Here is a 27,934-nt window from a genome sequence, read left to right as displayed (position 1 = left end):
TTCATGAGCTGCATTAGCGGGACATTTATTCCGAATGAATTTAATAAAATTGAAAAAAAAAACACATCACAGGCAAGCGTCGGCTATAGAATATTCAGAAATTATAAACCTCAAAAAATTCAACGGATTGCTTCAAAAACATCTTTATTAACACCGAAACAACTCCAAGGTGTGAAATAATGCACGAATGACACTAGTCATACATTTATACAAATCGTAACAGCAGCCGAAGCCTTCAAATCCAACAAAACGTTAAACTATTGTTAACAAATTATTAACACTTTCTCAACGCCCACAAATCAGGCAAAATTCAACTCGAGCCATCACTGGTGCTCACAACCACTGCTGGCGAAAGGGCCTCCACAAGACGGGAGGTCAAGAGCCAACTACTCTCACACGCTGGCCATAACGCATTTGGAAGGGCTAGAAAGGACCCACAACTTTACCCCCAACCTGCCGATCCACCTCTACATTACTGCTGGCGGGCTGCTGGGAGATGGAACCGGCGTCTCCTGTGCTAACCGTTACAACAGCAGCATCGAATGTCGTCACGAACGGAATGTTATAGTGCTGGTTAATAGCAAACGGTAACAACATTTGCAAGTGTGGTCTTAATTAGGCACTTGGTTTCAAGCGTCGAAATATTTCCAGGTTCAACCTCGGTCCTGTAGCACGCGTACCGTCCAGATTATAATAAAACCACAATACGAACGCACGTGCAAGTCATCTCTCTCCATCGTGGCCAAGTCGACAATGGTCACCCTCTATGGAGAGACGGCCGAATGTGGAATTTCCAGCACTGGCTCGAGATCCTCAAACAAGAAGAACAAAAAAAAAAGAGAACGTGCCAAAGCTGGATTGAACATAGGAACATACGTAAGACATAAACAAGAATAATTACGGCAAAATCAAGTCGGACACCATCAATAATAAGAATGGTAAATAAAAAAGAATGGTAAAGTCAAATTTCGATTTAAAGCTTTCGTGACTGCAGGGATTTATCTTCTTGGTTATTTCGGTCAAGTCACGAAGAAGGGAAATAATAAAATAATTAAAATAAAACTATTAAATCATTCTCACGACGTTTCGGCCACAACGCAAGCAGCCGTCCTCAGGTGAAGATCAGGTCTGTCGGGGAGACAGCGTCTGAGAATGATTTTATGTATTATTTTTATTACTTTATTATTTCCCTTCTACGTGACTTTACCGAAAGAACAAAGAAAATGGTAAAGTCAGTTTGGTGACCTGCCCAGTGCTATGATAATTTACGAGATGAAAGAGACAGACACATAGTTTGTTCCATTAAAGTATTATTAAATCATGGCATATATATTATTGACTGTTATGACAAAACTTACTAAACTAAACCTTCGAACTTGCCAATGTTGTATTGTCCAATACACACGTGACGTTACCTTTAAATTAAATTGTACTGACATTGGCATGTGTCCCGTGTATCATCATCTGGGATCCAATTTATCTACATATTGAGTACGCTTGTACAACACAATTCAATCGATTAAGACTGCTTTTGAGGAGGGAGTGGTTACATTTCCTTTCTAACACGCAAAACACACTCGTCGTACACAACATGAAGCATGCCTTACTAGCAATGCATTGACCAGTGTGTATTGACATGAGTAACCTTATGTGGGTTACGCATTAAACAGCAGTTACAACCTAAATATTCGAAGATAACTAATGCTTACCCATTGTAATATATTGTACAAATGTTTTTTGTTAACAAATACATTTTTACTTTTTCTCAATGCATTTAATATTGCATTGGGGTGTTTGCAGCTGTTTGCAATCCTGTATATTGCATGCTCAATTCCAGACCGACTTCCTGCATTTTCCCACTCTCCACTGAGAAAAAATGTGGCTCTCCATGATCTCCTCTAGTTTAAAACTACCAACACAAAACACAAATTGCCAAAATAAAGGGACATTTAAATATATATCCAAACTTTTCTAGAATTTAGACTAAAAGGACTGTTTTATAAACTTTCTGTTTACCTGTAGCTTGCTTGTTATAGCAGCTCGCCACACAACATTGTGCGCGTTACACATCAGACTTACGTGTAACATTATAATAGCCTAGCGTCTTCAAGGGAAATGCAACCCACACAAACACAATTAGGTCATTTTTCATTACCAATATAATAGTTCCCTAGCAATGTAACTAACACGTGCAATTAAAACACACAGTCAAGTTCCTCCCTATAGAACAACGTGAATGCAGCGTTTATGGGTTTTAAAATTTTCTTCCATGTAAGTTGGTCCATGAAACAAAATAACATGAAACAACTTCCACTGTTGTACACGGTGCATCGTGGTGTAGCTAGAGTAGTGAGGCTCCAGCATGGCTTGAATGCCAATTATATATCGGACGCAATGGCATTGCACCTGAAACTCACATTTTGCTATATTCTTGGTTCTTTTGGTAAAGTCACGTAGAAGCGAAACAATAAAATAATACAAATATTTTTATTATTTTATTGTTAATAAAAATGAATTTTGTATTGTTAATAAAAATATTTTTTATTATTTTATTGTTTCCCTTCTCCGTGACTTTACCGAAAGAACCAAGAATATGAATCCCTGCAGTCACGAAAGCTTTAAATCAAAATGTAACTTTTGCTGTTCTTTTCAATTCCGTAAAAAAACGAGTTAAGCTTCAAATCGCATTGGACAGGTCATGAAACCCAGTCTTGGTATGAAGGAACAAGACAGATATTTATTCTTTGGGGTTGTCTTCCTTGTCCACTTTACAGCGTACGGCACAATTTTTATATGGACTAGGTCAGTAAATATTCATCACCTGAAATGTAATCCCATTACTCGCAAATGCAGAAAACTGCGAAAAAAACGAAGTTATCCCTTCAACCAAAGAAGATAAATTGCAAGACAGAAGGAACAGCTTCGTCGGAAGAAATCTACAGCCTCGTGAAATTAGACCATAACACAGGATGGTACAACAGCATAGAACAAAGTACACAGTACAAGCGAAACATCACAAAAAGCGCAAATTAAACAGTACATATACTGAACGCAACAATACAGGGGAAAACAGGCAGTGCAAGTGGGGCAGTACCAACAGCACCAATGAGACAGTATAGGGCAGTACAGACAAGATAGCAGACAGGATAAACAAGACAAAAAGAGATGACTTTGTATTAAATTGTCACTACTAATTGTGACAGATCATCATATCACATCAGGGGTGAATCGATACGTGCACACTCAGAACCAGTTGCAGATGTTCACAGCAGGCATCAAACCATAAGCAATGTGCCGAGTGCCTTAGTGGGGATTGCACCGATGACGAGGCTAGTCAGCCACGGCAGCAAAACTAAAATGATACATCTGTTGTTTAACACAGCCTTCTGTGACTTGCATTATTCATGAGAATGTGGAATACTTTGTTGTGAAAGCAAAGGGTCAAAGGGCCTGCAGGCATCACTGGAATGTGCATCATCCGGCACTGGTGATACACTGACTGTGCCTGCAAACCCTCAAGTATTTCCACCAGATCCACAACTTACGTGCAAAGCAGACAGAAGATTTTTTGCGGAAATCAATACTAATGCTACGGTGCAGTGAGCCAAAGCACACTCACACATACACCAACGGTCGCTCGATATACATTTATTTATTATTTTAAAACAAGGTGTTTGCCGTCGTCAGTCCACGAGTCCGATTATGGAGCGCTGAAACAACCACAAACCGGGTAATAAGAGAACATAAGCTGCGACGCACTTGTGCCAAAACGTCGTAACGCCGGACTGAGCCGTGCTCGTGGATGAACTGCAGCACGTCGTCACCCCAGTGTCCCCGATGAGGAAGCGTCGACGACTCATTTGTTGTTGGGGAAGGTGGTACGCGCACCCCGCGGTGTGGGCATGGCCATGAGTCCCGGCTTGCGACTGAAACCGGTCCAGCTTGCGCCCGTCGCGCGCCCGGGGGGGGTGTAAGAGCTGTCCATGAAGCCCACCGCACCCCCGCCGCTCTTGACGCTTCCGCGCTTGCGAGCGCCGGCCCGGCCCCTGCCGCGGAATTGTCCGCCGCGTCCACCGCTCGAGTAACTGCTGTGGGCAATGGAGAAATGGTGGAGAACGGAGGGGGTTGGGGGGGGCGAGATGGTAACTACCTCGCTTGGTATACAGGAGGTCGTTGGTTCGATCCCAACCCTGACCCCCTGGATATTTGGGGTTTGCGTGTTCTCTCTATCTGTGGTCACGGGGGTGTTTCTCCGGGTCCTCCGGTTTATCCCTCAACATTTAGAAACATGCGTTTAGAGTGTATTTGCCTGCGATAAATTTCCACGTGATAAGCCACCTCGTTGAGCAATCATTTGTGCGGTCAGGTCACTTCTATTTTACCTGGTAAAATAAAAATAGTTCATAGAGAGGCAGCAGTGGGGAAGGAGGCATGGACGGAGCTGGATAAATCACGGGGGTCTAAAACTATGCTCACGTCAGCATAATGGCAACCCCCGAGCTAAAATCAATACACTGCAACTTCAGTCTTTTCCCGGAAACACACCCTCGCAGCCTAAATGGGAGCAAGAAAACAAACCTTGCAGTGGTGCTTCAGTTAAGTGACGGTGCCACGCGTGCATCATATCAGCCGCCACCACAACAAATGTCGTAAAGAGGCATTATATGATCGGCAAAACGGCCGTTTTAAAGGCTCTGCGTATACCGGCATCAAGCGGAAAAGGTCGTCGTAGGCAAAGTGCGGTTGCCTTTTCGAGGACAACAACGTCGATGTCGCAGCCCTCCAAGAGACTCGCGCTTAAACGCCTGTGTCACAGGCTGTCCAACCTGAGTGTCAAGCTTCTTTAATTAAAAAAGTCAGTCATAACCATGCATTGCATCAATGTGAATTATTACAATGTTTTGATGATGTAATACATTAGCCCATAATTGTTTGTTATATCTTGAATCTCTGTCATACTTGCATTAAATCAAGAGCCCCTTTTGGAGGGTACTTACATGCATCTAAACAGTGTATTAGTAAAACTCTGTCTTCTCGACAGACCTGTTCTCCACCTGAGGACGGCTGCTTGCGTTGTGGCCGAAACGTCGTGAGAATTATTTTATTATGTTTTATTTTTATTATTTTATTATTTCCATTCTACGTGACTTTACCGAAAGAACCAAGAAGATGAATCCCTGCAGTCACGAAAGCTTTAAATCGAAATTTAGTGTATTAGTACATGCCTATTCGTGTTCATCGGCTGCCCTCTGTGGTAAGGAACTCACCTGCCCTCTCCGCCGTCCGCCGAGACTCTACGCCGCTTGTAGTTATTGCCCTTGTAACTCCGGCCACCGCCTCTCGCCTTGCGCTTGCCCGCCCTGCCACGGCGCCCCGAGCTAAAGTACGCGGAAGACGATCCCGCCGATGGCGGAGGGGATGGGGGGACATACGGTGATACGTGGGATGTGCCGGACGACTGCCCGGGTTCCATCGGGCGGCTGCAATCCAGCCACGTTCCTTCGGTAGAGTTGCTGTTCCCTGGGGCAGAGATGCATAAATGCAGGAGTTTAAGACATTACATTTCGAAATTTTGCTAGGTTATTTAATTCAGTGTGTCTATCTCCCTGTCCCCTCATTTTTGCAAGCTTCTGCAGCGTGCCACTCATTGACATGCTAATTTCTCTAACCCCTCCCTCTCTCTCCGCCCCCGCCCCCTCTCTCTATTTAAGGCCTCGACACAGAGGCGTGGTTTCTCTGTGTGCCTATGTTTGTTCTCTCTCTATGTATCTCTGTGATATCTGTCTGCTTATATGTCTGTCTATATGTCTCTGGTTCTGTGTTTTATCTCTCTCTCAAATTTAGCATTCTCAGGAAGAACGTAATCAACCAGGTAGGGTGTTGACTGTTATGCTATCCGACTCTCTGTTGAATGACATTACATTTCTAAGTATACTAGATTTGTGTTTCTATTTCATTTATACCTGATGATGATTGCTTGTGTTGTAATCGAAACGTCGTATGCTAGTATTTAATTTATTATTTTCTCTTTATACGTGACTTTACCGAAAGAACCAAAGAGTAGTTTAAGACCAGTTTAACACGTATGCTTTCACGACCAATATTATCCATAATACACGTTTGGTGGGTTAGACGCGTAAGTATATAAATGTATCGCTAAACCCGCCACCACCCAACACAGCCAATTATTAAGATTTGTTTTAAGGAACGAAACAGGAGGATTTCTCCACAAATTTGGCTGTCGCCTGATGAAGCTAGTTGTAATTACTGGCGAATCCAGGCAGCTATTTTGACTATACCGGGCTCTTAAGTACAGCAAGTCGAAGATCTAAACTCAGTTACGAATAACTACACAAAACCATTATTTACTTTTCACTTAATATACCGTCATCCAGCTACGAGGACTAAAATAAATACGGGTATCTTGCCACGTGGCAATCTTTGAAGAACACACACACACTAGGTGTGCAACCGAGTGTGGATACGAGGTATAGGAACGGAATCACGTCGTCGTTACGCGACATCATTTTCCAGCGATCATTCTCGGACAACAAGTGATGATGATTGATCCCGTGATACAATGTCGACGGCATTATACCAATAAGAATCGAAGACTAGCAAGGCAAAGTTTCACACCAAGTAGCCAACGCAGGTGTGTAGGGTCTTACCTGGGAGGCGCCACTGTGTGTACTTGCTCATGACCTTCAAGACCTCGGTGCCATACTTTTGCATCTTGTCTTCCGTGACACCCTCGATCTGCAGGAGAGCCTCCGCATCGTCCGAGAAAGATTCTGTGGTCATCAACGACATCCAAAAACGCAACGCATTCAAATGAGCACAGGGCCGAGCCCATCTTCGTTTCTGACCCTTAGCCAGCAGGAGGAAATGTATACATTTTTACGGGTGGTAATCTGTACAACTGTACGAATATCACTGTTGACGGTACTCTACTTTCATCAGGCTCACAGAGACAACCGGCAAAGTCAGTCCACGGACAGAGGATTGAACTCGAAACCTTCAGGTAGTTAACATCGTGCCATGGTGGCGAGCTGTTAACTACCTCGCCTGGTATACAGGAAGTGGTGCGTTCGATCCCGACCCTGACACCTGTATATTTTGGAGTTTGCGTGTCTTCTCTCTCTCCCCGTGGTCGCGCGGATTTTTCTCCGGGTCCACCGATTTTTCCCTCCACATTTAGAACCAACGTGCGTTTAAGAGCATGCGGCTGCTATACATTTCCGCACGATAAGCCACTACTACTACTACATTGAGCTATCATTTGTGATCGCCGGGGTCGCTTCTGAAAAAATAGCTACGTAGCTCAGGGAGGGGCCTTACCCGATAAGATTGAAAAAAAACAACAGCTTCAAATTTGGAAGGCCGCGTGCGTCCTTCGTACCCGCGATCTTGCGCAGCGTGACGGTGCTGAAGACGTTGTAGTACTTGATGCCGCGCTCGTCCCCGAGGCGACGACACAGCTCGGTGAGCTCCTGCGCACACTGCTCCGCCATCACCTGCACCGTCGAGGAGCCTCCGCACACCTGGGCGCGGCTGCGGCGCATGCTGCTGCTGCAGCTCTCCGTCTCCTGCAGCTCCACCTGGGGCACACATCGGGGGACGCGCGACACGACTGGGTCTAAACTATTGCGCTGCCGCGACCAATTCGTCGTTATGTGCTCCGACAGCCAGGTCTGGGTCCGGATCGGATTTTCCCCGCACCTCCGATTAGCACGGTTGGCTATGTACGGTGCAAAAGAAGTTGAATATATATACATAACACAAAATAGTTGGGGGGGGGAGGCTCACCCTTCTTGTCACGTTTTTATGTTGAACGGGAGGTGATGGACAAGGCATATGATTCATCGGCATTGGTCAGACACATCATGCTGGCCGTAGCTCGTAGGGGGTTTCCTGCCTTCGGGAGACAGGATGTGGGTACGACCGCCATTTTTCAAGGGGCCCCGAGTAATCAACCACAAAGTGATCTATGACAATTTTGAGTTCATCAACCCTTTCCCGTTCCGATGACATACAGGCACGTCAACGTACAGGCATGTCAATGTACACGTACGGCATAGTACGTCAACGGAACGGAATCGGAGTAAAAGGCCATGCGGGAGGGCGTGTGGCCCAGCTTGGTGCCAGCCATCATCGAGTGTGGTCGTGTCGCTGCGGTTCTCTGCGGTGAGTAGATTGTCTTTAAAAACAACGGCGTTACGCCTCCTCTAGATAAAATTAATGCCGAACCGCTTGCGCGTTCCGATAATTCGGCGGTGAACGGTACACCCGCCCTGCGACTTGCAGACGTCTCGGAACGAGAAAGGACTGGATAAACCCAATTGTCCCAGCTCTAGGCCGCGGAACTGGCTCGCACCTTCAACATCGTTCCTGCGAGCAGGTCGTTGCCGCGCGATCCGACCCCGACGTACGACACCGCCTGGTCATTGCCGGTGATGTGCAGCTCCTCGTGCAGCAAGCCGTCCAGCACCAGCTTGCGGAAGAGCCGCTCTGCGTTGTGACGCGAGAAGCTGGAGCCAATACCGAACATGGGGCCCGAGGTCATGCGGGCCGACTTGATGCCTTGCGTGGGGGGAGGTCACAGAAACATGTTACCATGGTTATGGGTTTTTTTTAAGGGTTTAGTCGAAACATGTTACCATGGTTATGAGTTTTGTTTTAAGGGTTTAGTCGAAACATGTTACCATGGTTATGAGTTTTGTTTTAAGGGTTTAGTCGATGTGTTTTTTTTTTAAACACATTTGCCCACGTCCAAAAATTTAGAGCGATTAATTTAAAATGTTGCCCTACATTTGTGGGAGGCTTTGGGAATTGCACCAAGAGGCAACCTACACAGACCAGCGTGGTCAAGTATGGTCAAATAATCCCGTCGACCCGCACAGATTCGGGGAGGTCCCCTTTATCCGCAGAGTCGTCCCCTCAACTTCGTCTGGCTTTTGAGACGTTTTACCGTTTCAAGGTTTTAAAATCGACGCCTTCCTTCTCCAAAAAGCCGATGCGATCAGCAAAGTAACTCGTTTACGGTGAACAAAAAAACACAGGCGTACGCTCATTATCTAATTTCTTTAGAACTGCTTTTAATGTTTAGTTTGTTGTCCTTCCCCCGCACCTCCGATGAGCACGGTCGGCTACGTACGGTGCAAAAGAAGTTCAACATACGTACGTACACACACACAGAGCCAAGCACGCGGGGGTACCTAGGAAGATGTCGACGAGCATGTTGAGGGTGTAGCGCGTCGTCGCCATGCCCCCCCTGCTCCCCCAGCTCGACGATTGCAGGAAGCGCACGACCGTCTTGACGTTCTCCGTCACGTCGCGCAAGCGGAACGTCTGTTGCGGACAAGGAGGCGACGAGCCGCCGCCGTGCGGTGAGCAGTTGAGCTCGACAGACAGGTGCCTCAGCCGATGTCGGTTTGAGAACTTATTCAGCCTGAGGGTCTGTGTCCCCCACTTGCGATACGACATTTTCAGAAGGCTCTCCCCCCAGGTACATTTGACACATGGATGTCAGAGCTCACAGTAAGCCATACATTCTCATTAACTTAAATACATCTAAATTACTTTAATGTTATATTATTGGTTCTTTCGGTAAAGTTCCTTCTACGTGACTTTACCGAAAGAACCAAGAATATTAATCCCCGCAATCACGAAAGCTTTAAATCAATACTTTAAAGTTAATTTCCGAATTTTACATCTTAACCATGTGTATATATATATGTGTCCCCACCAAGTTACGTTAGTAAACGCATTTAAAAAAAAAATTGAAAACTTTGATTCATGTAGATAAACAGTCCCTCAATAAAATGGCACACGAACATTGAACTTCGATTTAAAGCTTTCGTGACTGCAGGGATTCATCTTCTTGGTTCTTTCGGTAAAGTCACGTAGAATGGAAATAATAAAATAATAAAAATAAAACATAATAAAATCATTCTCACGACGTTTCGGCCACAACGCAAGCAGCCGTCCTCAGGTGAAGAACAGGTCTCTCATTCAGATGCTGTCTGTCTGACAGACCTGTTCTTCACCTGAGGACGGCTGCTTGCGTTGTGGCCGAAACGTCGTGAGAATTATTTTATTATGTTTTATTTTTATTATTTTATCATTTCCATTCTACGTGACTTACCGAAAGAACCAAGAAGATGAACATTGAACTATCGATACACAGCTAAGGATCAAATGTGACTTTATCCAGCACTAAACTCCTGCTCAGGATGTTTTTTTAAAGGAAGACTTCCAGACCTCACCTGCATGCTGCTGCAGTTGTCGCAGGCCACGGTGGGGTTCTTCCGGCAGAACCCCGGGTCGAACCCCTTCTCCCCAAAGTAGGCGAGCAGCTGCAGTCGCCGGCACTCGGAGATGTTCTCGCAGAAGTGCACCATGCTGTGGAGGTTGCTCATGTGCATCTGCTTGCTCTCACGCGAACCACCTTCCCTCTCCGCTGTTGCATCGAAAACATCAAAACGAAGTGCTGCGTAAAACTAATCATTACTGGCAAAGACTCATTAGAGAATCCATTGAAATTTAGAGAAACAGAAATAACTTTAATCGCTCTGACAGCTACAGGCTTAGTGCAGCCTGGAAGCGTATTATTAAATAAAACATATTACAATTCCATATAGGGGAAACAAATACTAATTAACCGATTACTAACGTAGCATATAATTACAACAACACACATTACAACTGATTACTAATCTACAACTCACGTCGTAACAATTGCCTGATTTCCAATCTAGTATATAATTAAAATACCCCCCCCTCCGCCTCAAATCGTTGCACCTGATAAGTTAAATGATGACGTCACCCTGCTGCTGCTCTACTTAAGACCGGGAGCAAGAGCAGAGCCTCACCATTATGGCGAATTGCCCGATGATGCTGGATGCAATTACCAGCGAAACGTCGTACTCAAAAATTGTAAATGTTGTGGATTCACATTTCAACACACCGGTGGGCTAAAGTAGTGAACTATTTGTCTTTTGTCAACGTGACACTTTTTTGCTGATTGGCCGTGTCGGGTGGTGGAGGGTTACGACACATTTATAAATAACGCGATCCAACCCAATAACGTTTATTATGAATAATATTAGTCGCAAAAGCCTACGTGTTAAACAAATGTAAATTATTATTTTTTTTACCAGGTTAAGGCCCACTGAGCTATGTGTATCTCTTTCTCAGAAGTGACCTGGCCACAAACGATAGCCCAATTAAGTGGCTTATCATGTGGACATTTATAGTAGCAGGTCCAACACTCTAAAAGCATGTCGATCCTAAACGTGGAGGGAAAAAAAACCAAAGGACTCGGAATCCACACGAGCGCGGGGAGAACGTGCAAACTCCAAATATACAGGGGGCAGGGTCGGGATCGAACTCACGACCTCCTGTACACCAGGCGAGGTAGTTGACAATTCGCCACCGTAATGAGACATCACGCAACTTAAGCACAATACACGGTCTGTGTCGTTTATATGACAGTGCATTCGAGTCGATGCTGAACACACCCCTCTGGAGCCGACATGATGAGTAATGTGGTGGAAGTCAACAGTGGTCGCCCTATAGCGAGACCGGCCCCCGTCATAGGAATGTGGAAATTCCACCACTGGCTCAGGGCAAACAATGGGAATAATCATTGCTTTAATGACTGGCTGAGTAGAGAGACACTTTAACGTTCAACCACGAGAGCATCAAAGTAAGTACAAGTTTGCTTACTCTTTAGTTCTTTCGGTAAAGTCCCGTAGGTGAAAATAAAAATAATAAAATAAAATGAAAACAGTTGCTGAGGCATACCTCAGCAAATGTTTTCGCTGTGGTTGTCGCCACCTGAGGACGGACGCTTGTGTTGCGCCCGAAACGTGATTTAATTTAGTTATTTTAATTTTCATTTAATTATTATTTTTATTTCCACCTACGTGACTTGCAGTCACAAAAACTTCATATCTAGAATTACAAGTTTGCTTTTATTCCTTCCTTTTCCCCACTGTCGACAACCACCTTTACATCCCGTCGTTTTTATACGCAATATAAATCCACGTTGCATCGCACTCCAAAAACACGTGGTAGTTCCCACAACCAATACGAAATCGCGACGGCCCCTCGCGTACAAACTCACAGTAGATGATTCTGCGCAATCGCGTGACGTCCCCGTAGCCGTAGAAGAGCACGCACTTGGCCACGATGCCGTCGCGACCCGCGCGGCCAGACTCCTGGTAGTAGCCCTCAATGGACTTGGGCAAGGACGCATGGATGACGTAGCGCACGTCTGGCTTGTCAATGCCCATGCCGAACGCTATGGTGGCGCAAATGACCTGCGGCAATGCACAACCAATGCATGTGAACGCAGCGTACACTCACAATATACGGCGTACTTTTTTATTAATGATCGCTATTTGACCAAGTGAGAGAACAATGCGGTGCATTAAACACTATTTCTGTTCCGTGGTGGCACATGCCTGTAAGCCAGCTTCAGGCGAGTAACTCCTACCAATAAGGCACGAGGTAGCCAGTCGATACCAATAATCAATTTAGACTAGGGTTGTTCAAAATGTTAACTGGCAAAACAGTACTCTGAAAGTCAACACAAATCGAAAGGGCGGTAGGCCTAAGGCACCACAAAGTACATTTGCCCTCCTGCAGCGGTGCAGCTCCTTTCTCATGCCACCATTTGCAGAAGACGCGCCACTGAAGGGCGCTCTAGAATATATTAGATCTCATCTTCCACGGGGACCGAACATGTTTGAAAAGGTGGGCATACCCATACTTTACCCCACCACATGCAACCTGCCGATATTTAAAATGCTGGGTGGACAGAGGCAGGGAGATTGAGGAAACCTATAGGTGTTGCAACCTCGATACTGCAAGTGCCGGAGTACGAACCATCGCACCACACAGCAGTGGTCGTTGGTGATGCATCTGGTAGAGGCTTCTCTCCCTTCTCTCCCTTGAGTCTCAAGGGGACCTTAGTGGCAGCTTTGCCTGTGCGGCGCAAGTTCAACGCAGCGCCTGGACTGCAAGTGGGCGTCAGTCTGAGAGATGCATCACCAACGACAAAAGTGCACGCACGAACCTTGCACCCGCGCTGGTTGATCCAGCACTGTTGCGACTGGTCGCGCTGCTTGTCTGTGAGCCCTGCGTGGTAGCTGAGGGCATCCAGCCCCGCCCGCCGTAGGGACTCGGCCATGGTGTCACACTCGTGCCGCGACAGGCAGTAGATGATGCCCGAGTCGCCTGCGGACACACAAAGATTCACTTGTAGCCTTTACCGGACTGTTGGAGGAAAAGTGCCGTTAGCGAGCACCTGTGAATGCCGGTACGGCAGACAAGGGGGTGGTGGTGTGGCCAACAACATTCGCAGCCACCTTGGGTTTCCCCCCATACGACGGTTTGCCCAACACATCAGTTACTCATTTAAGGCTGAGTCAACCTAGGGGAGCCCCAGGACTGGTTCTGATATCACTGAACTTAAATTGCTGGATCCGTAGTGCAGTGCGCTACCCACTATGCCACCACTCCCCAGAATACATGCACGGGCACACACACGTACATGCAACACAGAGATTAAGAGACTCCACATTTAGACTAATGGCAAGGACTGTTAGCAAAGACTCATTAAAGTTAACTGAGCAAATAATGGGGCGGTGTTCTCAGAACCACAAATGGCCATTAGTGCCAAAAGTGATATCACACTCGATAATAATTTAAGGTTGAATTAACAAAGACAGTGATGACACCAGAATCATTATACTACTTATAACGAAAGATGTACATGGATAGACATTTCATGCCATATCGTGGCAAAACTACAGCAACACATGTGCGTGCGTGTGTGCGCGTGCGTGCATGCATACGTGGGTAGTTGCTGCGTATCCACTGCACGCAGTCTTCCGCAACCTTCTTGGGCTTCTTTGGCAAAACCTCGTACTTCAGGTTATCCCTGTTGAAACTCTGGATGAACCTGAGAAACAGTCAAGGTCACACGCCAACATATGTAAGATCATGTAATGCTAGACTGCTCGGACGACCATGAACACATTCCTGCGGAGGGAGCTGGTCGGAACGTTGGGTTGCTCGGTCAATGGCCAGGGTCAACAGCGGCGTGGTGTATTAAGCAAATATGCCCGACTGTGAGGGCGGGCACAAGCCGGCATGAGTAGGTTAAACGTTGAGTTTTATAAGGGCACCACGGGGTGACCAGCCCCTCCCCACCCAGCCCCACCCCTCCCACCCCCCACCCGGCCCCACCCTCCCCACCCAGCCCCTCCCCACCCAGCCCCTCCCCACCCCTCCCACCCAGCCCCTCCCTCCCCACCCAGCCCCTCCCTGCACGACGGACGGATGGACACAATAATCCCCTGTGGGCTGGTGTAACCAGGAGGTTCCAACCAGTAAAAGCATCATCTGCATTGAAGCCAACAGTTGGTGAAGATCACCTCAATATATACTAATGCTTCATCAACAACATAGCCGAGTTGACCTAGGGGATGCCCAGAACCGATTAAAAAAATTGTTACCAAATGTAAGCCGTGGCCAAGAATTTTACTCGGGTTGTTGAGTTTGTAGCGCAGCACGCTAACCACGACGCCACAGCTCGCCACATCCAATTACGCGTGCATGCACACACACAGCACCATGCCGCTTACAAAACAAATGCAAAGATCTCCCGTATAGCTTAGACTGTTGGGGAAAGTGCTGTTAGCGAGCACCTATGAAGGCCAGAACGGTAAATGAGGGGGTGGGTGGCCAACACCATGCCCGGCCGCCTTTTTCTACCCAGTGGTCATTTTTACACACACCGCACCAGGTACTCATTTGAGGCCGAGTCAACCTAGGAGAGGCCCATGACTGGTTCAGATAATTGTCACCGATGTTGGCGGTGAGCGGCCATTGAACTTGAGTTGTCGGGTTCGTAGCGCAGTGCGCTAACCATTACATCCCCGCTTACACACACACACGCGCGCATATGAGAGTACACACGTGAGTGGCGCCTTCATGGTGAGCTGGTGCAGGATGTCGGTCTGCACACGTGTCGTCGCCGTGGCCGTCAGCGCCATTATGGGCACCGTCGGGAAACGGCGCCTCAGCTCCGACAGCCGCTTGTAGTCCGGCCGGAAGTCGTGTCCCCACTGCGACGTGTGGATTGTGAGTGACACGCGGCGAGGAGTTGTTATGAACGGATCGGCAAGGGAATGGAAAGGTGCTTGGCAGAGTAGACTTCCTTTAAATCTTGCCAACTTAACCCTTTCGTCATCACTCTGTGGTTGATAAAGTTAAACTTTGTATCAAGTAAACAAGGGTCATATTTGGGAGCCTCTGGAATCCGCTTTAGGAATGCAAAATTTCCACCACTGGCTCAGAGTTGCAACAGAGGCAAGTACCGCTGGACACTTTGTTTGCGTGTTTGGTTTGTTGTCCATCCCCCACACCTCCAATTAGCACAGTTGGCTACGTATGGTGCAAAATAAGTTCAACGCACATACATACAAACAAGACGATGAAATATTTAAACTTACAAATATAGCAACCACTAAAGTCAGTATTTTCCATATAGTTCATTTTCTGCACGTTATGGCCTGTTGAAATGACAACACAAGTCAAATTACACGTCTCTGAATGTTGCCCGAGGCATCTGCATGTCCCACACAGTGTCTTCATTCGAGTGGATGGGAGGAAAAAGAAAGCTTACCTGGCTCACACAGTGGGCCTCATCGATGACAAAACGGGACAGCAGCTGCCTCTGGTAGAGATTATCGAGCGCCGACAGCAGACGAGTGCTACAGCTCAACTGCGCAAGAGCCACAAGCAGAGGGGCAACACCGACACAATCCAACCAGATTGGAGCGAGTTTAAATTGACCATTTAATCGACTTAACCGGTTTAGACATCCAGTCCAAAAGCAGTTATTCTATTTTTCATCATTTTCGTTTTTTGTAAAGTACACAACCTTAGCTCAGCTCGTAACAGACTTAGCAAGTGTACTTCACGGGCACATTCTCAAGTAATTAAATCACTGTGACATCATTTGGTGCTTAATATACCTGATGGGACAAAATGTGCAACGGAAATTTTAATGTACATTTTTTTTTAATTGTTTTTGCTGGGCAGAAAATGCAATTAAATTTCATGACCTAACGAGAGTCCACTAAAATTAGAAACAGTGCTATCACAGAGAAAATATTCCCCTCCAATACTCGATCGGTGCAACGAAGATACTGGCGGCGAAAAATAAATATAGTTTGCAGCCCCAAGTGGCAGGCTCATGTGAAAATAATCTCCAGGTCAGACGAGGCATCCCTGGCCACAGGTCCCTCACACCTGGTGTGAATTAACAGTTGTACCTAGAGCCTATCTATGCAAGTTAAAGTGGTGATCCTCTTGTCTTCTGCCCATGCACACATGGTCGAACCTTTTCTGGTGTCACATATAAGAGCTTGACCACTGGCTCCTTCTTGGCGAGCTGCATGTAAATGGAAGCCAGGTCTCCGTCATTGATATCACCAGAGAGGTGAGTGGCCGGGATCTGTGAGACACGCAGCACGAGTAGCACCAACACTCACCATACACACCCACACACTCTGTGCACCTGCTCCATCTACGTAAACATATACACACGCACACTCTCTACCACCGAAGACAAATATTCCCCATATAGCAAGCACCTATGAAGGCAGGCACGGCACACGAGGGGGTGGCTGGGCAGCCGCACACCCGACCGCCTTTGTCTCCCCAGTGGCGATGTTTACACACCACACCAGGTACTCATTTGAGGCTAAGTCGAACTAGGGAAGGCTCAGGACCGGTTAAGATAATCGTCACTGGTGTTGGCCATGAGCAGGAATCAAAATCAGGTCCCCAGTTTGTAGCGCAGTGTGTTAACCGCTACTCTACTGCTGCCAACTCTCTCACATCTCACACTCTCAGACACACAGACATGTGCACAGCAGTCATCCTTCATCACACATACATACACACAAACGTGCACATTACGAACATGGCATGGAGAGAAAAGCATCTGCTGTAATATAATCATGATCTTCCTCCTGGAATTCCCTACAACTTTGCTTCGCGGTTTTCCACTCTAATAAATTTAATCCACCATGTAATTTGTTTACCTTGGAACGAGTTGGGATGAATGGTTCATCCCTCCATGATTGGAATGTCGATATTCTGAGTCGTAATTATATTCACACACTTTGTTTTCTCTTGTATTGTATGCAGTCTGGATAATAGTCTGAATTTATTTTGCCAACATTGACCATTTGATGCATCTATTGTGAACATAAGAATCAATCCCGATATCTCGAGTGACAAAAGATTGTCACTTATATAAGTGGAACCTTGATGATCACTGTTATAATTATATCTTGAGCAGTTTTAGACGTAGGACACTTTCATAGTCAATATTTCAGCTATGATAATGGGCACACAATAATGTCCACTTGCAAATAACACTGTCGCATTAACTTTGTAAGGATAATTTGTACTTGGGTAATCCCTTAAATAATAAATTGGCAGCTGTCAGATGAACACTTGAACTTGGAAAGTTAACAGTCAACATGAGCCAGTTTGTTTAATGAAGCAAGCATGCTAACAACTAGGCTACTAATTTACCACACATTCACTATAACTATTGAATAAGCGATCTAAGATTACATACAATGCACAGGACAAATTAAGGATAGATGTAGAGGATATTAATTATTTTAGATCAGATGACTGCCAACTGAAATTGTCTTCTACAAGAGGCATCTTGGTGAAATTTAAGCTGCAGTATGCGATTGCCATGGGTGCTGCAAATTGCAACGCACATCAAGTGATGCCAAACGCTGAACTTGGTCGACGATGAGAGACCTCAGCGGTGACACCACCACGCTGACCCCAGGACACAGGCACGCGGGCAGCTGGTAACACAGACTCTTACCACCCCCTGCACACACACACACGTACATGTATGCAGACACAATAGTCAAAAGACAAAGGCTTAGCCTTGTAAACCAGGGGGAAGAGACCTCAGGGATGAAGGTGTCACGGCACATACTGAGGTGTGTTTTATTCATTTAGTTGGGCTTGTTTCACCAGGCGAAAACTCAAGAGGCCAGGGTAGAGAAACCTGGCTCATCAAAATTATAAAAACAAACCAAGCATCACTTCCCGATGCCTTTATCTTTCCATTGCTGATCTTCATACACTGCACAAGGTACTGGCAGAACGCTGGGTTGCCTTAAGCAAGGCCTAACACAGACTCGGATACCATTTGCGCACCAATTTCATGCACGGCCAGGAATTGAACGTGGATTTGCAGGTTTGTACCTCAGCAAGCTTACAAAAATATAAACATCAAAACCAGTACTCGCGCACACACACACTCAAAGACAGACTGACATGACATGCTTTGGTCAACCCATCAGTCAGAGGACTGAAACCTCTTCCCCCCACGGACAACTGCCAGAATTGACAATAGTGCTGCGCAGGAATATTGAAAGTGCATGCATATTACACAACAACAACCGCACATTCGCCACTAAGTGGCAGTGACGTCACCACACAATAAACAAGACAAAGATCCCCCGTATAGCTGTAACAGACTATAGGGGCAAGTACCATTAGCGAACACCTACGAAGGCCGGCACGGCACACGAGGGAGTGGGTGGCCAACACCACGCCCGGCCGCCTTTGTCTCCCTAGTGGAGATGTTTACACATCGCACCAGGTACTCATTTAATGCCGAGTCGACCTAGGGGAGGCCCAGGACCGGTTCAGATAATTGTCACCGGTGTGGCCGTGAGTGGGAATCAAACCCGGGTCGCCAGGTTCGTAGCGCAGCGTAGCACTAACCGCGACACCACCACTCCCAACACAACAAACACATGCATACATACACACCAGTGGGCATGAGAACAAAGCAGTCCCGGTTGAACATGGCTGCGTTGATGGCTTCTAGTTGGTTTTTGCGAAAGCGGAGGAGGCCAAACTTGTGCCGGAACACCTTGAGCATCTCAGCGGAGTGGGGGAACGATGTCCCTTGGAACTCGTGCAGAACTTGCGCTGATACACACACGTGATAACAAAATAACAATAGATATTATAACTTACTTGACAGGCAAGTCTACCATAACTATTTTCTTAACATGAGTTACATAGAATAAAACATTTTGTTTATGGTTGAAACTTGTTATCATCAATGGAAACATTTTTCCTGATAATTTACGTCAGTTTTAATTTCTTTGCTTTCAGACGGGCTCGAACATGGCTCGGTAAAGTACCAATCTCGATGGCCAACCACTCATGAACTGACAAAGCAATTGATTTACAAATTAGTGACATCAACTTTGAAGGAAATCGTTTAAAAGACGGCGAGTTTACCTTCGCGTAATGAGCTTGCGGTGATCGGCAAAGTCTGTGCAGGCGTGGCATGGACGCCCGTAGACAGGCTTTTACGCAGTGGGGGTCCTTCTTTGATTGGCTTGGGTGTCATACAATCAAAGCCTTCTTGCCCATCTACGCAATCACCATCCGCCACCTGCTGTGCCCAACTTTCATCATCGTCGTTAAAGTCATCGATGTCAAAAGCATGGTCGTTTCTGAAGCGTCCGCCATCGTTGTCCTTTTCGGCGATATTTTCCGAAAAGTCGTAATCATCGCTCAGATTGTCGTAGTCGGGGGCGTCTTCGCGAGCACGGTCGCACGATGGTGGAGGTCGCCCCCGCGGGGTCTCCACGTATGCGGGAGGCGCGTGTGTAGCCCCTTGCGTGGCGTTGGGTGTCTCGTAGCTGGCGCTGATGGCAAAGGGACTCCAATTTTTGCTGGCATCACCTGGGTTTCCAGGCCTGTGGCTCACAGAGTCACCACGACGGGCACTAGCGGCAACAGCTTTCGTCATGAGCGATGGAAGATTTAAATCATCATCGTAATTCCTGTCAGAGTCACCATCATTATAATAATTACGCTCATTCGATTTCATGCGCAAAGAACTCGTTGATTTTGAGCTCGCGCCTGGGTTCGGGGTGAGGTTTGAGTCTTGATTTATTACATTCACGTCCGAGCTTGAATAAAAGTTGGTGTTCATGAGTGGCGGGTTTCCGTTGCTCTCCACTGATCTCCGATCTTGAGCATCTGAAATCGTGTGTGGTGGGTTGGTTTCCAATATGTCCAGCTTCCGTATAATGGCTTTGCTGAATAGAGCAAAAAAAAAACCCATAAATGTTCATATTATTATTTCAATTGCACAGCGCCTACACAATCACAGTCACTGCAAATTGCAGGGAAATAAAAATGATTTGGAAATGTATTGTTAAAGTAATAAAATGTGTAATGTGGTTATATTGGTACTTGCAGCAATAGCTGAATGTGCCATTGCACCTGGCAGTAAGCACAAATGCATGCCAATTTAAATGTAAGTGGAATCAAACGTGTGGCTGTATTATTGGTTGTGCAACTTCAAATGATTGCCATCTTCACTAACAAGTACTGCCACATAAATGAACAATATATGCTAATATTTAGTAAATTCTCCTTATTCATGAGGCATAGATAATATACTTATACTTTAAGATCCTTGTCCAAAATATTAGCTGAGTATATAGTTATACAGCCATAATAATTTTAAAGCCAATGTTAATCAATTACAAAAGGAAAATATATCCATTTGGCATTGTACATTTGGCTGTTTATTTTCCCTACACAACACAATACTTGCTTATGTAAGTGCAATTCACATGTGACTAAGCATGGTTGTGTGTGACAATACTGGCTGATAAGCATTTGGTTGTTCTGGTTTGTGTACTCACATTGCGTGTGGCTGTATGGGAGAATGTTAGTGCAAATGTACATGCAGCAGCAGCAGCAGCACTGTGATTGAAAATGTGTTGTATACACAACTGGAAGTGTGGTTAGAAATGTAACTGTGCCTGTTTTCAAGTTTCAGGTTTATTTTGTTTACCCAGGTCAGGGGTCGGCAACCTACGGCTAAGGAGCCGCATGCGGCTCTTTACGGGCTGCTTCTTGACGATATGTACGTATGTACAGTATGTACTCAGATGCATTGCGGCTCTTGAAATACTGAATTTTGTACCGAATTGGAAAGAAATGGCTCTTCTTGTTATATTGGTTGCCGACCCCTGACCCAGGTGGAAACGCAAGAGACCAGGATCGTCTCATTTGCAAGAGAGGCGAGGGGAATTAGTCTGCGAATCACGGGCGATGATTGCTATGCACAATCCCCAATGGAGTAACTTCCAATTTTGGCACACAATAGTCTACTCTTGCAAATGAGATCAGGGGATCTTTAACGTCCACTTCAAAGCCAATGGCGAGTATTCATGTTTATTACACCCGCAGTAATAATCGGGGCGGCAAACTGGATTCGAACCATGAATCTCTGGAGCAAGCGGCGCTGCCGATTGGCCACATCACCGCATGTGCGACGTATTACTATTTTACACTTAGTTGCAAATTCTGATCTGAGGCTGTACATGCAGTTGTAAGAGCAATTCTACATGCAGTTGTAACTATAGTTGTGTTCATTTTTTACAGTGCAGTTGCACTTACAGGTGCATATGTAACTGCATGTGTACATGAGGCCTTGTATTTCTATACACACACACCTGTACTTGTTGCTGTGCAAGTAACTGATATTTCTTTGGCTCCATTTTTCGCTCTGCATGCTCACTGCTGCTGTGGTGTGCGGTTGCAAGTTCATTCATGCATGTAGGTGCGACACCCACCCCCTGGTGAGGTGCGAGAGTAGCTTGTGGGCATCGGCGGGTGGGATGGGCAGGCTCAGGATGGCGCGGTGTGGCACAGTCTCCAGCAGAGCACACATCGAGCGTGACACATCGCACAGCATTGTACGCAGTTGCCCTGCACACAGGCAGCACATCAAACACAATCTTAACCATCAACCAGGAGGCCACATGTCTTCAGATATGCTTACAATAGGCCGAATTTGATTTGTTAATTACATTTTCTGGGTTATGCATTGTGGTTTACCAACAATCAAGAGTTCGTTATACATATGCCAGGCGGTGGTGGCATACTCCTGTAATCCAGCATGTGGAGGTGAGGGTCGGTGGATTGTACAAATGTTGTGAAACCTTTGGCATCAAGGTGCCATAACCTGAATCGCCAGAAGGCAGTACAGCAAGTGCATTAATTGCCATCTTTTCCATCTCTACGGGAATACAGTGTTGCCCCCTCGCGCACATGGTTTTCTCCGGGTGCTACAGCATCCTCCCACTTGTACAAATACTTATCGTTAATCGGCTGAAAACATCTTAAAATAAATATCCAAAGCAGGACTATTCTGAAAAAGAGTCATATGATTCGATGTGGCTTCCCAGGATACATAAGTTAATTATTGTTATCATCAATTCACATGCAAGCACATCTTCAAAACGCTTTGGCTGTATTTTTAGTCATAATGTGTGAAGGGACTTTGTGGGGCACGATACAAAATATTACCCTCCATATAGCCCCGCAGCCTATAACACCTGCTATAGACTCAACCCCTGCAGAGCTTCCAGCTTGGCATCTGATGAGGTCAGGTACATTCCGGGTGATTTTGTCATGGGGTTTCATTATAACTTACATACAGTCACACCTCGGCATACGACCACTTCGGAATACGTCGAATTTGGTATACGTCGTGTTTTGACGAGAGAAAAAATGTCTTGGGATACGACGTCTTGCTTGAGATACGACGCGCTTGCTAGAACTTGTATGGGTCGGGATTAGTCACCGCGTACACAATACTGTTACGGCTCTAACAAGCTGTAACAGTATTGTGTGAAATGGCCAGACAATGTCACATTTCAGGAACATTCTTAGAAGGCAAAAACAAACTTCAATGGACAGGTTTTTAGTAAAACTCAAACCTGGTGAGCCTCAACCAGGTCCAAGTCAAGAAAAAAGACAGAAAAGAGAAAGAGAAAAAACCCCACAATTTCAGCTTCCTGAAGTTTGAATCCTTCTCCTCACCTTCCTCACCACCATCCTCGCAGGCTATCAACTCCTCTCAGCAAGGTAAAGTGACGTTAAATTTGTATTATTATTTAAATTTATTTTAATTTATTTATTCATTTATTTTAATTCATTTATGCATTTTAGTAATAAGTAGTGTCTAAATTATTTTATACAAGCCCATTAATGTATAATATGCCATATAAAATATAACTTCTTAAACTCTGGAACGGATTATTTCCTTCCCCTTTATTTCTTATGGGAAAAATTCGTTTGATATACGTCATTTTCGGTATAAGTCCTACCATCTGCGACAAATTAACGACGTATACCGAGGTACCACTGTACTTAAAATTTGCATGCTACGTGTATGTCACTGTTCCGAGGCAGATGGCAACATGCCCATTACCTGGCTCTGTGGGCATACTGGAGGGCAGAGTTGCGTTGTGGCCCAGGCTGCTCACAGAGACGATTGGTGGGGGCGACGGAGATGGCGGCACATACTCGTCCTCAAATGAGTCGTCCTCAAAGTCAACTGTGGGTTCAAGGGTGATGCTCAGGGCTCGAAGGACACGCAGTGGCGGTGATGATGAGACAGTGGTTTACGACTGCAGTTACGGTTGGTTGTACAGCAAACTTTCGATTAACCGGGATAATGTGGGGGGATGGGTGGCCAAATTAACTAGAATATGGAGGATGCAAAATATCTGCATGTTACCAGGCACGTGTACATATTGCAAACCTATGTAGAATGGGGTTGAGGATTTAGGATGTGTCATGTTTCATTGTTTCTTTGAAGTAATCGGTTTATGTCGCGACGTGTTTACGGTTATGCAGGCACTGAGCGCATGGTGCCACGCATTCTGCTATTTACCATCCAAAAGCGCAAGAAAAACTTACGTTCATGGAGTTCGACAACACCCGGGTCGTATCTCATCTCTTCACACGGAGTTCCTTTAAATGCCCACAAACACACATAGAACCCACATTATTAAGCAATGAAATGTATGGGGCCAAACCTCCCCGGCACATGTAACTCACATTTCCTCTTATATGAGCAACATAGCCATTCAGTAGTACTGGTAAATGACTTGAGCGTGCCACGCCATTATGTGCATGAATCTTGGCCAGACTGGGTGGGTGGTTGATTTGGACTGTCTGCATTACAAACAGACTTCGTCATTGTATTCCATAAGCTTTTCTGTGCTTAAAATACCCGAGGATAAAATTCCAGGTTCCAACATCAAAGAATGAGCCATTGTGTAGCAATGTAATTACACATTTTAAAAAATACAAACTTTTTTTTAAAATGACTATTCATAACATTTAATTCCATGCGAATATGTAATTAAGGTTAGGCCGCTCTACCAAGAGATGATGGATCACACTTCCATTGCACCAAGTTAATTACTTTATAAAAACGAATTAATTGCAAATATATCACAGACACATATTTACCACTTAATCGGTATTTTTTTTTAAGCAGTCCCTTATGTACCATTAAAGCATGGAGACGTCTGGCCGGTCTGCAAATCCGTCCCAGGAAGTAGAGGTTGCTCAGGAACCAACACCGTAGCATCGCCATAGTCATCATCATCCTCATCATTGTCATCAATTAAGATCCTCCCACGCTTTCTTCTTACGACGATGTCATCATCATCGTCGTTAATACGCCCGTCATCAACGGCTACGTCCGAAACAGTAATGATGCTGTTGGAAGTGCCTGAGAGGCAAAGAGCTGTTGTTGGAGCGTTCTCTTGAACGAGACCTCCGCCATTAGCTGGTTGGACTGCTCGCAGGGTAGAGCAGTTCAGAGCTCTCTGTTGCTGGTGGGCTGGTCCCATTTCGAAGTCATCAAAGTCCGAGTCTGGGTTTGCATCATCAAGATCTGTTCGTGCGTTCACCGTCACATCGTCCACCACACTCTCAATCTTCTGCTCGCTAATCGGGCATGTACGGTCACCCATGGGCGTCACCCATGCCACTTGACGCGCCGGAATCGGCGCCGGCAACGTGACCGCGGGCTGAACCGGCGAGCGAATCCCGGTCGACGGGGGCTTGTCGTTGTTCGGCACCCGAGAAGTTGTTGCAATCGACGCTGTTGCCAAGGTCGCTGCGGTCTGCTGAACGGACGGAGAAGGCTTCGAATCTGGCCTCTGCAGGAAGGTGCTAATGCGGCTCTGTTGCGAGTTCTGCAGGAGTTTTTGTGGACCCCTGTTGGTTCCGACAGGCGGTCTCCTGGTCGGACTGCCAGGCAATTTGTTTGCAATGAGAACGCCACTGGAGGGAGCGAATGTTCTCTTTGGAAGGGCACTGGACAGTTCTAGAATTGCTGGGCCGGATCCTGTCTTTTTAAATGTGAATCCAGCCCTGTGACACACAACCAACCACACACAACGTAAAATTATGTTGCAGTGAATTTACTAAGTATATGATTGGAAGCTACAGACAAGAGACAACACACTGTGGGGCCAAGTTTTTCAAACAAGTTGCAGTTCTTGCATGTATTATTATCAATCTTCAGAACATATTGTTCGAGCTAAACAGCCGAATAAGGCAAGCTACATTTTCCACTCTTCTGGTATTTACTCACATTCTACAATACGAATATACAGATAAATATAACCACAAGTTAGTGTGTTTAAAAAATATATATACAATAGGCAACGTTTTGAGTAATGGCTCTTCTTCACAGAACATAGAGAAAGCGTAAAAATAGAGTAGGTATTAAGAGTTGGAGACTAACTATAAACTTGTATTTTACCAGGTAAGGCCCACTAAGCGAAATAGCACTTTTTCAGAAGCGACCTGGCCACAAGTGATAGCCCAATGAAGTGGCTTATCATGTGGAAATTTATATCAAATACTCTAAAAAGCATGATGTTGATTCTAAATGTGGAGGGGGAAACCGGAGGACCCGGAGAAAAATCCATGCAACCACGGGGGAGGGAGAGAGACATACAAACTCCAAATATACAGGCGTCAAAGTTGGGATCGAACCCACGACCTCCTGTAAACCAGGCGAGGTAATTAAACTCTCACCACGGCGTAAATGTCCTTTGCTGGACAACACTCGCTGTACGTGTTCACCTGCACTTGCCCGCACAACGGTACACGTACAGATAAATGTGTGCGCGAGTCTCACTTGGGCTGGGCTGCGGGAGGCGTGAGGGCGGCATTGCGGGAACGCGACAGCTTGTTCTGATGCAGCCGCAGTTGCTCCTCGAGATTATTCTGAGGCAGGGGGTTCATCCTGAGTGCACACATTCATACAAAACATTACGAACACCCATCACCACCACCACGAAACACCCACCACCACCACCACGAAACACCCATCACCACCACCACCACGAAACACCCATCACCACCAGCACCACGAAACACCCATCACCACCACCACCACGAAACACCCACCACCACCACCACGAAACACCCACCACCACGCAATCAACAACAAAAAATCAGCATGCTTTCACGCACCAGATTTTGTAGACAAGTTAACAACTCAAAAGGTGCCGAGCCAAGCTAAGGGCTGCCTCCCTAGGCCTGACCAAACAGACGGTAGGACTTGAGCCGTTTCTTGAAAGTCAGAGCGCATTTGATGTTGTGGATGTGCAAAGGGATTAGAGAGTTCCACACCAGGGGGCGACAGCAGACGACAACGTAGTAAGCATCAACCAATTTTGTCAACGCACATTATAAACAATAGCAATTAAAAATTTAGATTTAAAGCTTTCGTGACTGCAGGGATTCATATTCTTGGTTCTTTCGGTAAAGTCACGTAGAAAGGAAATAATAAAATAATACAAATATAAAACAATAAAAATTTTCTTGCTGTGGATTTCACACCTGATGATTCTAGATTTGAAGCTTTCGTGACTGCAAGGATTCATATTCTTGTGTTTTTTCGGTAAAGTCACGTAGGTAAAAAATTAAAATTAATAAAAGTAAAATAAATTTTAAATTAAATAAAAATCACGAATTGAATGTTTTACCTACGTGACTTTACTGATAATTGCTTGTGTTGCAGTCGAAACGTCGTGAACATTTTTACTGTTTTATATTTGTATTATTTTATTATTTCCCTTCTACGTGACTTTACCGAAAGAACCAAGAATATAATAGCAATTGTAATTAAGAGCCCTGTACTGTGCAACGCAGTCCTGGGACATGTAGTTTCCACCAGCGGTCCAGGGCCCACACAGTGGGTGAAAGTCTGCAGTTGATGGAGGGGCTTTTTTGACTTTCAGAAGTGACAGCGTGACGGGTAAAACTCTGGGGGGCGAGATATGCAAAGGAGATGACAGTGAAGATAAAAGAGAAGATACAAATGAAGACACTCCACAGACTGTGTGAGCTTTCATACTCATCACATCAACCTGCCCACTCAAGATCTCAAATCACCACTAAGCTTCTCAGGACGGCATTGCGGTGGATCGCTAAATTATAGATCCCATTAGCGTATAAGCTTTTCACGTCATATGAAAGGCAGTTCTGAGAGCTTCAATTGCTGGCCACGGCTACCATTTGTGGTTAGTGATCTGAAACTGACGCTGGACCACTCACCTCACCAAATCCGCAATGACCAACGTGGGGTTGTGTGGTTGGTGGTGGTTGTTGTGAGCGTGTGAGTAAGGGCTTCAGTGTGGTGGTGGTGAACGTAAGTACCTGTGTGGTTGTGGGCTTCAGTGTGCTGGTGGTGAACGTGTGAGTGGCTGTGGGGTTCAGTGTGTTGGCTGTTGTGAAGGTATGGATGAGGGCTTGTGTGGTGTTGGTGGTGAATGTGAGTACCTGTGTAACTGAAGGCTTCAGGGTGGCGGTGATGGTGGTTGTGGTGGTTGTTGGTGGTGGAGGTTGTGGTGGTTGTTGGTGGTGGAGGTTGTTGTTGTTGTTGGTGGTCGGAGGCCTCTCCAGGCCTCGCCGCCTCTCCACACAAACTCCCGCGCGATCCCACTGCGACTAA

The 27,934-nt window shown here is 45.8% G+C and overlaps 1 protein-coding gene across 4 annotated transcripts; it reads right to left on the bottom strand.

Moving 5' to 3' along the window:
- Nucleotides 1-127: 127 nt before the first annotated feature.
- LOC144729608 (uncharacterized) lies at nucleotides 128-27,934 on the bottom strand. 4 transcript variants are annotated; one of them, XM_078609985.1, is made up of 22 exons: nucleotides 27,763-27,934; nucleotides 26,114-26,221; nucleotides 24,467-25,338; nucleotides 23,869-23,922; nucleotides 23,378-23,503; nucleotides 21,735-21,870; nucleotides 19,375-20,183; nucleotides 18,895-19,056; nucleotides 17,820-17,938; nucleotides 16,418-16,531; nucleotides 15,698-15,796; nucleotides 14,989-15,137; nucleotides 13,863-13,969; nucleotides 13,082-13,242; nucleotides 12,128-12,323; nucleotides 10,266-10,459; nucleotides 9,216-9,348; nucleotides 8,375-8,580; nucleotides 7,400-7,598; nucleotides 6,669-6,791; nucleotides 5,268-5,520; nucleotides 128-4,088 (listed from the first exon to the last, which is right to left on the bottom strand). In XM_078609985.1, the coding sequence occupies exons 2-22, from the start codon at nucleotides 26,218-26,220 to the stop codon at nucleotides 3,857-3,859; spliced, it is 4,551 nt and encodes a 1,516-aa protein (XP_078466111.1). In that variant the 5' UTR covers nucleotide 26,221; nucleotides 27,763-27,934; the 3' UTR covers nucleotides 128-3,856. The 4 variants fall into 4 exon arrangements, with proteins under 4 accessions (XP_078466111.1, XP_078466112.1, XP_078466113.1 ...); XM_078609986.1 differs by having other exon boundaries at nucleotides 128-4,085; XM_078609987.1 differs by having other exon boundaries at nucleotides 5,433-5,520.

Source organism: Lampetra planeri, chromosome 33 (genome assembly GCF_965212315.1).
Source record: "Lampetra planeri chromosome 33, kcLamPlan1.2.h2, whole genome shotgun sequence".
Taxonomy (NCBI): domain Eukaryota; kingdom Metazoa; phylum Chordata; class Hyperoartia; order Petromyzontiformes; family Petromyzontidae; genus Lampetra; species Lampetra planeri.
The sequence above is the reverse complement of the archived record's forward strand: the minus strand, read 5'-3'. Positions and strand labels throughout refer to the sequence as shown.

What these genes read in the sequence shown, in the direction of transcription:
- LOC144729608 (XM_078609985.1), bottom strand. Translation starts at nt 26,220, where the DNA reads ATGAACCCCCTGCCTCAGAATAATCTCGAGGAGCAACTGCGGCTGCAT. An exon ending in TCAACCAGCGCGGGTGCAAG is followed by an intron (nt 12,324 to 13,081) that starts GTTCGTGCGTGC and finishes GCATTGCCGCAG; the next exon opens with GTCATTTGCGCCACCATAGC. An exon ending in TCGCAGGAACGATGTTGAAG is followed by an intron (nt 7,599 to 8,374) that starts GTGCGAGCCAGT and finishes TGTGTGCCCCAG; the next exon opens with GTGGAGCTGCAGGAGACGGA.